The sequence below is a fragment of the Antedon bifida genome, chromosome 11, assembly GCF_963402885.1.
Source record: "Antedon bifida chromosome 11, ecAntBifi1.1, whole genome shotgun sequence".
In the NCBI taxonomy this organism is placed as follows: Eukaryota; Metazoa; Echinodermata; class Crinoidea; order Comatulida; family Antedonidae; genus Antedon; species Antedon bifida.
In genome coordinates, this window is record NC_136236.1 from 4,905,737 (window position 1) to 4,922,705 (window position 16,969).

Below are 16,969 nucleotides of genomic sequence, written 5' to 3' on the forward strand. Positions count from 1 at the left end.
ATCAACCAGTAGTGGTCTCTGCTATATATTAAATGACACTGCCGAAGAGGAAACATTTCAGAATTGGTGTAGCTCCAAAGTTTAAACATGGACATTAGCCATATAGAGAAGGCGTGGCATTTTTTGGAGGACTAATTTCTAACCTTAAATAATAAATAAATAATAAAATTTGTTTGGTTACTAATGAATAAAAGAAGTGAAAACAGGCTAAAGCCCAAACAGACAGTAAAATGTATCATATATATATAGTTTAAAATTGGGGCTTGGTTTGTCTGTTTAGCATCTGAGCAATTTGGAATGAATTTTACCTCTCATGGCAATGGCCATACTGATGAATTGTTAGATTCTGTCTATCTTTATGTCAACTTAAATTTAACTTTTTGCATCTAAGCCCTCCCTCTGGAGAGCACGGGCTATTGTCGGTTTATACAGGTAAGCTAGGCACGAAATAGACTAATTCTCATTAAAATGTAATTATTAGGGTCAAATGTCAAAACACTTTCAATCGCATTCAGTACATTATTTCTATAAGAGTAAACAGAAACATGGGTGTTTTGGAGTATTTTGACACCAAATTCCTATTCCTATCGATCACCAAGATTTCTATACAATTTTGGTATAAAATATGACCAGATCAATGGTTCAAAGGTCAAAATAGAAGGTTTCTAAAGGAATTTGGTATTTTTCTTTCATTAAAGTGAATAGAAAGTTGGGCATTCTGAATAATTTGGGACAACTTTGAAGTCCCTACGGCCAGTCGTTGATGAGATATTGAGATAATCCAAATTTATGGTCAAAGGTCAAAACAGGCATTTCCGACCATTTTTTGTTAAACTTTTCCATTACAGTGAATATAAATGTGGGTCTTCTGAGTATTTTGACACCAATTTCGCTTGTGTACTCCTATCGATCACCAAGATGTCTATAAAATTAAAATATGCTTAGGTCAATAGTTCAAAGGTCAGAATAGAAGGTTTTTAAAGGAATTTAGTGTTTTTCTTTCATTAAAGTGAATAGAAAGTTGGGCATTCTGAATAATTTGGGACAACTTTGACGTCTCTACGGCCAGTCGTTGATGAGATATTGAGATAATCCAAATTTAGGGTCAAAGGTCAAAACAGGCATTTCTGACCATTTTTTGTTAAACTTTTCCATTACAGTGAATATAAATATGGGTCTTCTGAGTATTTTGACACCAAGATTGTTTACTTACACCTACTGGTTGTCAACATATGGTAAATAATTTTAAGATGGCCGCCATTTTGAAAAATGGCCCAATCGGGTAGAAGCACAACGGGGAAACCCGGGGACTTTTAGTATGTTGTTTCAGACAACATTAGGGACCTATCCTGAAAAATTCAGCTTTAGCATATTTATTTCTACCTCAAAGTCTAATACTCCTGGACTAATAGTGAAGCATGACCTTTGTGCAGTTGTTCATTGTTCTTTGAGCTTTTTTCTCGAAAAAACCGTTTAAAAATCGAGTAAATTTTCACGGAGATATCGCAGTTTTTATACCAGCTAACAAAATTAATCATATTTTTTATCAAGCCATAGACGTATCATTTGGTAAATCGAAATTTTACCGTTTAAGCAACTTTTTAATCGGACATATATACGAACAATAGATCGCCAACATTATTCGTACCCTTTTGCTGTATTGCGTACGTCGATACACAGTACACGACTGACATGACGCGGCTGTAAACTTCGCCTGGAAAGTAACTAGTACAGTACACATTCTGGTCCCTGGATGGAACATGATATCACACGTAAACCGCAATGGAGCAGGCCCAATGTTAAACAATTCGTACAAAGGGGAACCGCCAGACAAGTGCGTACCTATTCATTGTTTATTAGATCGCTGGCAATAACGCATGCATATAAAGTGCAATAGCCCTCCGCTCGGGATCCGACTTACTAAAAAAAATGGAACGTCGCGGTTGTTCTAGACGCTGAAGTTATACGAAGTGAAAGCGAATGATTTTTACTGTATATCATATTCCCCGACGAAAAAGTACTCGCGTTTCCCAGACGGGGAGTGGGGGCAGATAGGCTCTCCGACGAGGGGATACAGCGCAGATTGGATCGAATGTTAATTTGGCAAAAAAAACATGTTTATTAAACTGAAAGATGCTTCTTTAAATTGTCTATATTGACGATATGTAAAAACGTATTATAACGTCTTTGAAAAATGTATGTTTATTTAAAAATTCATTGTCCCCCCAAAAAACAAGAAAAATGATGATGATGGTTATAAAACAAATATATTTGTCACTTATAAAAAGACAAAACAAACAGTTAAATTCAACCAAACACATTGACTTTAGTCATTTTTTTGCTTTAAATTTTAATTTTTCAGGTCTTTCGATCCAATCTTTGGTCAAAGTGAATAAATATTATTATTATAAATATCTTACATAGACAATTACTTAACATCATATTCAACAACCTGAGCACCTCTCTAAGAGGTGTACACATATAGTACTTTATTATTAATAAGTTAAAAAAAATGTTAATCTATTATAGATTACGATATATATAAATATGTTTTAAAATATTAGTATTCAGTTATTTACAGTAAAATTCTAATTTATCAACTGTCATTATATTTTGTTTAAAAATTACACTGATTATTTTAAAACAAATGCTCCTTACAATAACTAGACCAATATCTTCAATCATATGTAAACAGTTCCAATGTAAAATTACATACACATAAAACACAACATTCTTTTTCTATATTCCTATCTAAAACTGTTTTTATGAAACAGATACAACATTAAAATTCAAAATATCTTTATTAGTAGGTAGTTATAAAATGTTCTTTCTTTAAATTTTATTTACAATCAATTTAATAATGGTTACATAAAAAACAGTATTGTACAATGAAGTAAGATTTTAAAGGAAAGAGAGAAAATCTATGAAGCAAATAATGTATAAATAGTTAATGAGAAAACACACATCAGAGTGGAAAAAGTTGTCAAACTGTGACTTCTTCTTCTGCTTCATATACTCTACCATTAGACATGTGTTCTGTTAGACATTAACTCTTTTTTCACTCTGAATATGGTGCAATTGAATGGGAGTTTCTTACAGGGAAATAATAGAAATATACTTAAAAATTACCATTGCCATTTAAAGTACAAAATAACTTTTTTGTCTCAGAACCTCTTACATCAGAATATGTCTATTATATGTCTTATTTCCTAAAAGCAGCATTTAGTATTCAAGGTATAATCTATTTATCAATTAAAATCCCACAAAGCAGTCAAAATTAGTCAAATTATACAAGGCTAAAATGAGTAAATTAACAAACCATTATTAAACATTTTTAAAACTATCATTCTACAATCTTTTAGTGCATGCTTTTGAAAGAATGATTATGAATTGAAAGACCGATTATGAATTGAAAGACCATTGGCATACGCAGTTTACTATCACACTCATCATTTTATATAAAACAGTTCTGGAATACAACATCTTTTGAGACAACTGTCTTTCTCGATGAGCTTTGATGGTTTTTGATTAAACCTTTAAACCCAAAGCATTAAAGCACAAGTTATCCTTCACACATATACTAATTCTACAGGCAAATACAATATACATATTTACAAACCAAATATAAGCATTTGATTATTTAAAATGAACTAACAATTGTAATTTACTTGTTGGCTTTTGGACATATTGGTGGCGCCTTACCAACTCATCGTCATCATAGGATAAACAACGCCAGACGATGAAACGCCAGTTAAGAATGAAACCTGCCAGGTTTCGAAACGTTCTCTAAGTTCGATTATAATTTAATGGTTTTTACAAAATGAATTCCTTGTTATACCTATTGTAAAACCAGATGAAATTTTTCCAATAATTTTGCTTTCGGAATTTTTAGAATTGTTAATGCCTACTTACACAGACTCTTTGATGTTATATTACTCTACTGTAGTGTATGGGATTTTATTTTAGCAGTTATTTGCTTTAAATATTTACTTCTGATGCTTTAAGAAGCATACACATATTCCTACCTAAAACTGTTTTTATGAAACAGATACAAATACTACTGTATGGGATTTGAACAAGAGTTATTTGCTTTATGATGCTTTAAGAAGAGGCATATATGATGTTTCTTCATATATGTATCCCATAACAAAAACTGTGGCTGGATTTTCGATCTTTTTATGTGGAGTGATAAGTATATTTTTTGCATTCAGTTTTGATGAATACCTATCAGGATAAATGTAATGCAAAGTGCAGTTTAAAACAGACGCTACACCGAACAAATAGAATGGGTTTCCGGGTAGACTGTGCAATAAGTAGTATAGTGCCATTGGGAATTTATCACTTAATAAACATATGACTGAACGTTGAAAGAAACTCTTTCTATCTATCCCGCTGTAACACCCGAACTTCTTACAATAACGGATAAGTGCACCATTTTTCAAATAGTTATCTTTGTGACAAACCATCTCAATTATAGTACGTACTTTAAACTCAAGGACATGATTATATGAACCATTGTACAAGAAAGATGCAGTATAGAATAAAGAATCAGATTCACTTGGTACATTTATGGGTTTCAGGTTTCTAAACTGTGAATCTTCCAACATTGATAAAGCTGTTATATTCAAATCATGCTCCTCTTTAAAATATTGACAGCTTTTTACATTTTCAAGAGCGGGTTGTTTTAACTTTATAGCACTGCAAAATAATTTTAGTGCAGTGAAATCTTGCTTGAACCTAAATATGTTTACAAGTGTTAACATAATATCCAAGATCTCTTGCCATGTGCTTTCTTCCCTCCAGTCCTTTCCATCAAAATCTCCTATAAAACAAAATATTATCTTTATTTAAAAATCTCACTGAAAAAAATAAATCAGCCAATATAATTGGCCAATATAATTGATAAATATATTTACATATTCACAGTAGGTGTGTTTGGCCATGAAAAAATAAATAAAGGGTTCAATAGTAAAACAGCCATTTTTTGTGAAGCTTACAATTATATTGGATGAACGTAGGGGAAGAAGCTGTTAGGAGCTCGTTGTACTAAGCCTTGGCACATGCTCGCCGTACAGCCGTCGACGTAAATTTGTGACGTCACAGATGCATCGCAAAATTTATGTCTGAGTTTTCTGGCAAAGTCTGGCAATTTTTTTTTTTTCTTTTGCTTATCTGGACTCATTAAGTAGATTTTGCGATGCATCTGTGACGTCACAGCAATTTACGGCGACGGCTGTACGGGGAGCACGTGCGGCGATATCCTTAATCTTGTGATTGTTCTGAAATCATATGTACATCCCTAATACGTTGTAAAAATATGGTCCTCAGTCAAGTTGTCCTTTAAGTTCTTTAAAACTCTTACCTTCAGACCACTTTGTACTAGGTACAGGTGGATCATCTTTGCTTGAAGATGGATCATGCACATCAGGTAAGTTTGATCCAGAGGTGTCTTGTCTCGCACTCTCTTTTGTAACAGCTGATGTCCCTGAACTCAATAGCGGCTCATTTTCATCATCTTCAATAAAAATAATCAAATATTTACAAAAAATGTTTTTACAAGACAATGTAGATTTTAAAAAATGTTTTAATAGTAAAACACTCATTTTTTTGTGAAGCTTACAATTATGTAGGATAGACGTAGGGGAATAAACTGTTAGGAGCTCATTGTACTAAGCCTTGGCATTATGTGGTAGGGTGGCCAGTTTCTTTCCAAAATGTTATTAATTATACTTGGTTGTTACCATCCAAGTCAAGCGAACGTTATTTACAATTATGCTATGGAATAAAAGTAGATTACAAGAAGATTCACATCAAACATTTCAGTTTCAAAAGGAAAGATTGAATTATACATTAAGTTCTTTAAAACTCTTACCTTCAGACCACTTTGTACTAGGTTCAGGTGGATCATCTTTGCTTGAAGATGGATCATGCACATCAGGTAAGTTTGATCCAGAGGTGTCTTGTCTCGCACTCTCTTTTGTAACAGCTAATGTCCCTGAACTCAATAGCGGCTCATTTTCATTATCTTCAATAAAAATAATCAAATATTTACAAAAAAATGTTTTTACAAGCCAATGTAGATTTTAGCTTTTGTTCTAGTAAACTGAGAACGTTCACTAGAAGTTTCCACAACAACCAGGAGAACCTTTGCTGAGAGGTCTTTAGGCTTCTCAGGTCCACGGTTATGGAACGATCTTCCAGTGCCAATTCGGTCTGAAACTAACTTTGATAGCTTTAAATATAAACAAAAAACGTTTCTTTTCCAAAAAGTTTATGGAACATAATTTCGATGTACATCACTTTTGATAATGGTTTCATTCTAAGAGCGCTATATCAAATTTGTAATGTACTGTAATGTAATGTAACGATCACTACGTAATGTAAGTTTACAGTATATGCGTTGGGGAGTGAAATAAATAGTCATAACACCCATCAACCAGGGCTTCTATACTTGAATTTTTGAATAAAATTTGTGGCATCTGAATTGGTGCTCCTTTGGTTACAATTACATTTGCCTTTATTTATAATAATATAATTGTGATTCTGGAAAAAATTAACCTTAAACCTACCTTGTTTCCATTCTTGGTCAGACCATAAATAATCCTTTGCAAGTTCTGCTAATCCAACCCGACTAAGAGCACGAGCAAAGATACCTTTTGTAGCATCAACACCTTTCTTTAGCAACCACAACTTTAAAACTTCAAAATTTTGGTCTGATAGATCTGAATTGTTATGTTTAATGTTATCTACTTCACCATTAGATAAGCCAAGAATATCACCAATCCTTGCTACCTGGTTTCCAATATGCATTGATATTTCTGATATGTGTTCAACTTCAACCCTTGCCTCATCCTCTATGAAAGCAAACAATACAAATGCAAAAGTTGAATAAATTTTAATGATAGAGTTCACTTCAAGTAAAGTATGTTCTGCTTCAATAAATAAAATTAAGAAATTACAAAATATTAAAAAAATATTTAAAAATGCTTACGGAAACACCATTCAGGTAGAACATATTCAGGCACATCAGGAAGATTAGAGGGACCTTGGCTGAATAACCTTGTATGAAGCGACTTCCCAGATCTTTTAACACTGGAGGCCGTACGATGCTGAGGATCTTGTGCTGCACATGCTAAAATTTGAAATAATTTAAATATACAGTATATAAAAATAATGTAGTGGTAATAGTTAAAGTACCAATGGTTAGGGTGATACTTTCAATTAAATGGGCTTGAGAGGGAATCAATTCCCACAATCAAATCACATAGGATTACGAACATAACTTTTCTGATTTTGGAAAATACAATTATAAAGTGCTACTTGTAAGAGAGGGGAGAGAGAGCTAGTCCCATACTAATGTGGAATATTTCTGTATTTCTGTAATTTTGCATCCTACAAAAAAAATGAAGTCACAAGGTAAAAAATGGGATTTAATCAACTTTAAAAGTGTACACTGCCAGAATTGAATTTGTGCGTTAGTGGTGTACTACTATTTAGGATTATAGTACGAAACTTAAAACCCTATTAGTAGTAAGAATATACTCACAATCATTTACACTTAACTCCTCTTCAGCTGAATAATATACACTATCTACTGAATCTAAAATAAACAAAAATTAAGTTTATGATTGTTATTGTTTATTCATTCAAGTGCTGCAAGCAGGTAGTGAATTTATACTATATTAGCATGGGCACAGATCCTATTTGACAGCAAACCTCTAAAATCTGCAATAAGCTGTACACTTATACGGTGTCAGAAACTTTGTTTTAGGGAGTTTTTTTAACATTTGAAACGGATCTGTGTTCTTGTATAACAAAAATGTGATGAGATGAGAAAATCTGCAAGAACCGATTTCATGTGGTGAAATAATATATAATGAACTGTACCTGATTGACTTCTGCTGCTGCTATTGTCACCAGCTTAAAAAAAAGAGAAAAAAATCACTTATTATAGTCCTGCACAAAGCTTCAGCAAAGTGCTGTATCTGCAACAACAAATTAAAGTGCAAGCAGTTGGAAGATTTTATTATGTAAAAACTCATTTACACTACGACAATAACGATGGCCGATAAATAAACACACATTTTTCATACATAAAACAAAAGAAATCTAAAAAGTTTTTATTGTAGAACTATAGGATAACCATCTATGCTTTCTTTTATGAAAATAATATTTTTCACACGTCCAATCAAATGACGTCTTGATTAGTAAAAGCAATAATATCGTGAAATACAACGATTTTATTGATCATGACGTCATTTGATTGGATTTAAAAAAATCAAAGACAGTGCAATAGGGTTTAAAATGAATGAATTTCTGTAACACTTAATTATTTATTTATTAAAGGTCTGAAAATATTGTATTACAAAGATTGAAACATTAAAAATGACGGATCAAAAGTAGACAAATTCACAGAAAAACTACACATAAAATTTAAACATACAGAAAGGCAAATAAAAAAACAAACATTAAAATGTAACAGTATTGCAATAAAAACAAATCACTTCTGTGTAGAAAACAAGAAATTATGAACAATACCTGGCAATGGAGCTGTTCCATTTATTGTTAGGTTGTCACCTAAAACAAATTCATTGTTTTTTTAAAATAGCATATTTATATCATAATTATTAACTGTTAACCCATCCGAGAATTACCAAAATAAACGTGGCATTTGATAGTAGCAAAGAAATTTTGTCACTATAACATACAGTAGGCAGTGGCGTAACACAGGGGAAAAAGGCCTATGGTTCAACGCTGGGTAATTGCATTGGGCTGCTCATGCTCTGGGGCCCCTGGGTTTAGCCAGTGAGCGCTCATAGCTGTTACGCCTAAATGGAATAAAAGGTATCTCAGCTTGAATGGTACAAGTATCCTCATGCAATTTAAGGGAAGATGGAGAACAAACTTTCGGTTAGGAATATAGATAACTATTTTGGCTAAATGCTTTATCAAAAAGTAGGACATTAAATATTTTTAAATAGTTCAAAAAGTTGTATTTTCCCCTTCTCCTTCCACTCTATCATCCAATCCATTAGCCTGCTCTTTGGTCATTTTTCCTACCAATTAAAATGATCAATTTGGCTTTCACCACTTTTTCACCACCTGCTCACATCTAGCAAAGAGAACTTTCATCAGTGGTATACAGTACTGAACTCCTGACACCAGTGTTCACCCATACCATTCACTTTATAATATGTTTCTTTATCTCTCTATGTAAACTCTGTACCTTTCTTGATAGCTTACCAAAATTGAGAATTGCATTGTCACCTAAAATTATAAAAAAAATAACCAATATTATTAGTATAACTTATATATTAAATAAAGTAAAAACAAATTATTTGTGATGTTTTAATGAGTTTTATAACTGGGAGAACTGAAAAAAAAAACACTACAAAATAAATAAATGTTAAAAGATATTGGTGTTTTAAATAAAATAAAAAATAAAATCCAATAAAATCATATTTACATTATTGTAGTACAGTACTAATGTTTTACCTACCTGTTATATTATATACGTTATTACTATGATTCATGGTTGTAGGATTTCGGTCAGCTTCGTCATTGCCTAAAAGCAAAATAATTATTTGATTGATAAAACTTTTTGGTCTTTTAAAACAACACATAAAAACCTCAGACACATATTAAAAAACCAAGAAAAGAATTTATAGGAATGTAGAATTAACCACTTCGCCACTCACTCGTTTAATTACTGTAATGTTGTTAATTACATTTTTTTTACATTTTTGAACATTGCGTCCTTTTTTACATCCTTACTTTGTGTTTCTTTGCCTTAAAATCAAAATATATTATTGACAATTATATGAAACATGCAAAGCTACTCCACAGTAGATACAAACAATTACAACCCTGTTGGTGCAGTACCCACTGCTTACTTGGGCTCGATTCTAACCTGTAGCCATCAGCGTAAGCTCGGTGGTCTAGAGGTATGAACGCCACGATAGTGATCTGAAGGTCGTGGGTTTGAGTCCCACTAAAGTATTCTTAATGTACTTAGTATAAAGTACAAATGACGTCAGAGTAGAGCAAACATCCTGATGAAAAGCAACTACAATTACAATTCTATATAAAACATGTTTTTGTTCTATTAAAACACAGAAGAATAACAAATTCAGCTGGGGCCATAACTACAGATGCAAATAATATTGTTTTCTTTTTATTTCATTTTTACAAGTTTATGATTCTCAAATTATTTATTGCTGCAAAGATTGTGGTGTAGAAGATTGGAATACTGGTGGATATGTAGGTTGAAGAAAGGGAATGAGGTATCACCATTGAGTTGCTTGCATGTACCTGAAAGTGACACCAGTGATGTGTGTATTTAAGAATTAAATAGTAATAAATATCAACATATGATATCAAAACCTTCATACAGTAATTCATAAACAATCGTTGTAAATCGATAAAATAAAAAACCTACAATGTTTACAGCAACAGGGACAATAATCTGCCCAAAATTCTCGAGATTTCTTAGTCCAGCAGCACAAACTCCTTTTAGCACAGATCCATAAACCGCCAATAACAAAGATAACAGACACTAAAAAAATTAAACAAGAATAACAAATACAGTACATTAAAAAATCACCCAGAAACTGAATGTTCTTATTTTAGATGTGTGATCATTTATAGTTATCTGGGTTTATCTGGGGTTTTGTTAAGACAAAAAAAAAACTCATTCGGCCAGAAAACCAAAACTAAAAAAAAAAAAAAAAATTCAATAAAACAGAATGTAGTAGGCACAGAATAAGGACTGAGCCACGAAAGCTAGGTGACTAGCTTGGTGTAATTCTCATGCACTAAATTTTGGTCCTTATTACTGAATTATTCCACTCAACAAAATTTAAAAGCATGAATGAGCTTATATACTCTACGTGTGCACAATACAAGAGGTGGTTGTAATTCACTGATAGTAACACAGTTGTCATGCCACTAGATAATTGATAAGCACAAATCGACATAACATTAAGGGGAGCCTTACCTGGAGAGCTAATAATTGGCACAAGGTATACATAATTCCACGATGAACCCTCTTCTTGGATATCGGTGGTAGGTGGAATAGACGTGGATGTTGTTTGACTCGGTGTTGTCATTACAGTGGTTCTAGCTGTGAAAAGTAATAAATAAAAATAAATTACATAGTCCAAATAATGATCGAATTATTAAAAATTATGTTTTCACAAATCCAGGTAGTGTAGTAAAGATCAGAGTTGCTAACATAAATTAACATAAATTTAAGTTGTATTTGTTAAACTACATTTGAGGTATATTTCTCAATTTTCTAAACAACCACAATGTTTTCCTGATCATCATATAATTAGTTTTGGTTGCCAAATTGAGAATGATTTCCTAATCGATTGAAACTTACCAGGTGTTGTGGACTTTTTTAGCGGTGTTGGCGTTGTTGTTGTGTTACATACTATTTTACAATCTTTTTCATTGCATTCGTCACACGGTACGCATGTGCTAAAGCTGGTGATGTATTTTCCATATGGACACTTACAAACCGTGTCTTTTTCACGAGTACACTCCTCAATCTTGTCTTCGCCCTGGAGACAATTGTGACAATTTTCACAAAATTCTCCAACTTTACCAGATGAGAATGTTCCATCTATTGAGATAAGACAATAATTTAAATAGAAATGTAATTGGGGTTGATGATTGGCAGATTCTTGGGTTCAAATCCTGTCAGAGGTCATGGCAAAAAAATGATAGAAGATGATGTGTACATCATTGTGTAGGGCTTACAGTATGTTTGCCTTGAGAATAGGGTTTCTATCTTTGAGAAGGACAGTGAATAATTAATATTGAACAGATTTTAATGAATATTCTTTTACGCAGGAAATATTTAGTATTGAAGCCTTTGAGATGTGGTGCTGGAGAAAAATACAAACACTCAGAAGAAATAAGGACAAATTGATAGAGAGAAGGAGAGGCAGATAATGAAAAGGATAGGAAGGATTATAATTGAAAATTGTGATAGATAGAAGGAAGATACAGTACAAAGGTAAAACAAGGAAAGATACAGTAGCTATGCTTGATACAGTAGATTAAAAAATAAAAGTAGTAATACACAAATGGAACTAAAAGAATAAGCACTAAATAGAGAAAGCAGACTTTCATGGACCTGCCAAATGGCAGAATATGACAAGGTAGGCACTTAAGTAGGTAGGTAAATAGGTAGGTACTGTAAATAGGTTGGTACATTTATTTCTGTGGATGCCAGTGTAAAATTCCAGTAGGCAGCCTGAATTTAGATAATTTGTGGATAGCCCTGTAGACTATAATCTATTTTCACATCGCGTCTGCATTCGGTCCGGTGCCCTGAGGAAAATATTGCGAACATTGTGCATGCTTTCACATCGAACATGAATACGGTTATCTGTTGTCAAGCGAGGTCATTCATAATCACTGTTGATTGGTCAAAAGAATACAAATGTATGATTTCAGTGAAGAAATATAATTCGGAGTCCGAATCAAGTATGGATTAAAATGATTAAAATCGTACAAATTTGGTGTGAAGCCAATTTCTATGATAATTTTTTCAAGGCACCGGACCAAATCTGGGCGCGATGTGAAAGCAGCTTAGAAGAATTTATTCCAGACTTCATGTCCAGTAAAAACAATTTAATACACTGGTTACTGTCATTTGAATTGCTTACTGTAGGTACAGTATATATTAACAGGAGGAACCATCTGAAATGTTAGATAAGATTATAAAATTGTATATCAAATTACCTATACATGGTTCACACTCATTTCCACCACAAGCGTCTCTACCTCCCTTGCAACACTGGTGTCCAGGAAGGCATTCAACATTATCGCAGATGTTTGCTCTTTTCACCTGTAACCCAAAATAAAAATAGGTAATTGACATGATTGTCTATAGTCAACCATGGAGTTATAACTCCATGAGTCAACCTAATAAAACTTGATTATTATTATTATTAAAATCCACTATCTGACCTTTGGAACCAGATTTTATGATTGGAATGAGTCATCATAATAAATTTACCAATTAGGAAATACCCATGGAATGTTGCTAATAATTACAGTGTTATGTAATGTATGATTGTTAAAAGAGTTGAAAAACCTTTAGAGTATTTCTCTTTTTTTGTATTTAAAGTACCATAAAATAAAAAAATGTGCTGTCTGTCAATACAATAAATCAAGTTTAGTTAAAAATGTGATAGCTTGGGGAAAAAAAGTCCTGATCTTCTGAAAGTTTTAATAATAAACCCCTATTAAGGAGACTCCTTCGGGACCTTCCAAGATGTCTCTTTTTCATCAGGGTGTCCCTTGAATAGAGGTTGGCTGTAGTATTATACAGAATATTGACCCTCGCCCATTTCATGGAAAAATGTCCCCTAAATTGAGGTGTTGTAAAGAGGAGTTCTACTGTATTTAAATCGGAAAAAATGTTAGTTTTACATGATGAAAAAAAAACGAAATAAACTTTAATAAGAACAGTATAAAAATATTAAACAGAAAATTAAAATTGTACTGTACAGAGGTCTCCCTTTAGACACTTCTTTTACTGGTCACAGAATATGGGTGTATACATTAGGGAGACCCCCAATGAACAACAAAAATAATGAACATTCCTGAACATTAAAACGTGAAAAGAAATCATAATATACATACAGTAGTTCAGGTGTTAAATATTTTATAAGGAAATTGTGAAGAGGTGAATTAAGTAAAATTATTGTTATTTTATCAGATTTTTATTGACATTTTAACTGGCCAAGCAGACTCATTATTTGACTACAGTATATAGTATATATCTGCCACGCATTTAACTGGCCATTGGCCGGCAGACCAGTGTTATTGCAAACGCAATTTTTCAGCAAAGAATTGTGCATTCATATCAAATCGTATTTTAAAACAGGTTCATTTTGCATACAGTATTAGGAATTTCTATTGTTCAGCTTAAACAATACACGTTCCTACCCCTTGTGTATCTTGTGGTGATAACGAACAATTAGAAGGAATTTCTTTTATTATAACTTGACACACAATAAGGTCAAGGTTTGTGAAATTGTAATCATAAAGATAACTTTAAACAGAAACAAATTTAGAAGGCAATCATTACAATTTTTTAACAAATGAAATATTCTCTCCAACAACAAAAAAATTCATTATTTTTACTGTTCTAATGTCAAATATTTTTTTTAATAAATTTGAATAATGTGTTTCTTCTTGAAGGCCAGGAGGATAGGCTTTAAAACAGCGTTTCAATTTTGCTAGCTGAGTAGAACATTATTATACAACGCACACTACATTGGGTTGGGTTGGGTTTTCGAACGCTGATCAGTCAACAGAAAGTTTCCAAAAAACTGAACATTTAATGATTTATAGTTCATTGGATACATTAACCAGTCAATATTATAAATCAGACTTTGAATAGGTTAATTTGTAGAATTAATAAAGTTCCATAGAAAAAAAACGAAAACAAAAAAATGTTTTCACTTTAATTTAATAACATAATAAATGGTTAAATTTAATCAAAAATCCATTTGACGCTTTTTTGCTTTAAATTACAGTGTTTTCAGGTAAATCAATTTTGTTTAGATCCAATTTTTGTTCAAAGTGGATAACTATTATCAGACATTAAAATGGCATATTCAACAAAATTCAAACATTTTTCAGGGGGACAATACATCTTTAATAAATGTCGAGGATAGTTTATATATAGGTTTTGTAATGTTATCTACGATGTTTTTTTTTTTTTTTTTCATAATTGATGCTTCGAAAAATAACTAGCCTATCAAATATTTATGATTGTGTGTTTTTTATACATTCATGTTTCTTAAAACAGTACTTAGGTTAAAGCATATCCTGAGCAATGCGTAAATCCATTCCAGGTGGTTTTTCTAATGCATATTTTTGTTGAAACATTACCACACATAATATAATAATTTAATTGTGCCATTGAAATGTAATAAATATATCGGAGTTGATATTTAAAAGAGTTGATATTTAATACAGTAGATCACAATATACTCTGACTTAATAATAGTGTACTGTAATACAAAATTTAAAAAAAATATATAGGCCTAGGCCTATATAGTTTTATATAATAGTGTAACATGTTTTTTTAAAGTGGATTAGTACAAAACTCTGTTTATGGAATTTGTATTAAGTACTGTAATTACAAATCATGATGTTTTTGGAGATGGATTGGCAATCAAAAGTTTTTTTTTACAGTATGTGATAAAATAAAAACATTTGTTTACATTACAGTCATGATAAATAATACAATACAAATCATGAAATAAAACTAATACACTAGGGCCTACAGCCTATTTGTATCTTATTCGAATGAACACATAAGTTTGGTACCAACCATCCCAACCAAAACCATCTAAATTTGCCAGTCAGTCAAGTCAGTCGGCACAGGCTAAATTCAGCCAAAATTATAACTGATTTACTAACAATTAACCTGATCATGCCACGGCCTAGCTATCTATACCATAGTATCCCACCTAAACCTAGGCTAGTAGTAGGCCTAGTACTGTAGTCCAAATGGGCAAGACTAGCCTACAGTAGGCCTACGCTAGTCCTTCCCCATACGAGCCTTCTTAATAAGGGCTAAGGCCTAGGCTAGTAGGGTAACGGGACGATTCGGCCCTGAGACGATTCGGCCCTGGGACGATTCGGCCCGGGACTATTTGGCCCGGGACGATTCGGCCCTGAGACGATTCGGCACACTTAAATTTATCGGCTTTGATATGCATTTTATAAGCATAAAATAAGCTTTTTCCCCAAACTTTATTTCCAGAGAGACTATGGGGTAGTACTACTAGGGATAAAGATGCAATAAAGCAAACATTTTGAAAACATTGTCGAAAATGATCAATTTTTAGTCACGCGAACGATGTAAACAAGTTACGCCCTCTGTTGGCCGCTTGGCGAATGCACGAAATAAACAAGGTTTTCAAAGTAATAAATTGAATATAAAATTACGTTTTTTTAGTAATTTATTATATATATTATATCAAAATTGTCAATATCAATAAAATACGGATTGTTAAACACCTTTAAAAACTTGATAAATACCCAAAAAAATGAATATGAATTTGGTCTAAAGTGAGACGTTTCGGCCCACAAAGTGGGATGTTTCGGCCCAAAAGTGGGCCGAATCGTCCCACCAAAAGTGGGCCGAATAGTCCCGGGCCGAATCGTCTCAGGGCCGAATCGTCCCTGAACCGCTAGTAGTAGGCCTAGCTTCCCGGTTTTTTTTTGGTCGGATATGATTATTTACACCTACCTTAATTTGAACTGGACTCGCTAAAATTATTGAATATTGAATAAATACAAATAGAATAGGGATAGTGAAATATGACAATTCCATTTAATACGACTTAAAGGCTTAGGATTTCATCACATAAACAAGAACGGCGACACACCGGCTAGGCCTATAGCTAGCTCATCTTCGCTCATTTTTTTATGACATTGAGTGATATGGATGTCGGCGGCGGATGATGACACAATTATGGTGTGACGTCTCCCTCTATCTCTCAACCCGACGTATGAAACGCCAAAATGACCAACCGCAAAATAAATGTAACACTGTCATATTTGTCAGTAATTTGCTTTTGGATTTATATGTATTACGTTAAATGATAAGCTCATTGGTTAAAATACAATATTATAATGTTTCGAGATTATGTAATGAAACATTGAATAAATAAAGGTGGTGGTGAACCACAAAAGATAAAATCAAAATATTATTCTTATTCTCATTATTAATCCATGGTGTGTAGTAAAAAGATACTATTTACGGTGGCATCCATACATAAGGCCATCATTTCATCAAATTAATTAGGCTTAACAATAACAGACTAAACAATGAGACGAATTAAAATGTAGATAAGTCTAGGCCTAACGCTGGCCGAGACTGGCAGATAACATTAATTTTTAAAAATGTTTATTTCAACTGGGAGTTAAAGTG

At 32.6% G+C, this 16,969-nt stretch overlaps 1 protein-coding gene across 1 annotated transcript; it reads right to left on the bottom strand.

The window, feature by feature from the left end:
• Nucleotides 1-2,371: 2,371 nt before the first annotated feature.
• Nucleotides 2,372-16,418, bottom strand: LOC144856352 (uncharacterized). Its single transcript, XM_078714340.1, has 15 exons — nt 16,286-16,418; nt 12,754-12,859; nt 11,384-11,626; nt 10,997-11,122; nt 10,439-10,555; nt 9,500-9,565; nt 9,244-9,267; nt 8,539-8,577; nt 7,888-7,920; nt 7,547-7,600; nt 6,992-7,132; nt 6,570-6,854; nt 5,873-6,025; nt 5,363-5,515; nt 2,372-4,822 (listed from the first exon to the last, which is right to left on the bottom strand). The coding sequence occupies exons 1-15, from the start codon at nt 16,367-16,369 to the stop codon at nt 4,092-4,094; spliced, it is 2,355 nt and encodes a 784-aa protein (XP_078570466.1). The 5' UTR covers nt 16,370-16,418; the 3' UTR covers nt 2,372-4,091.
• Nucleotides 16,419-16,969: the final 551 nt, after the last annotated feature.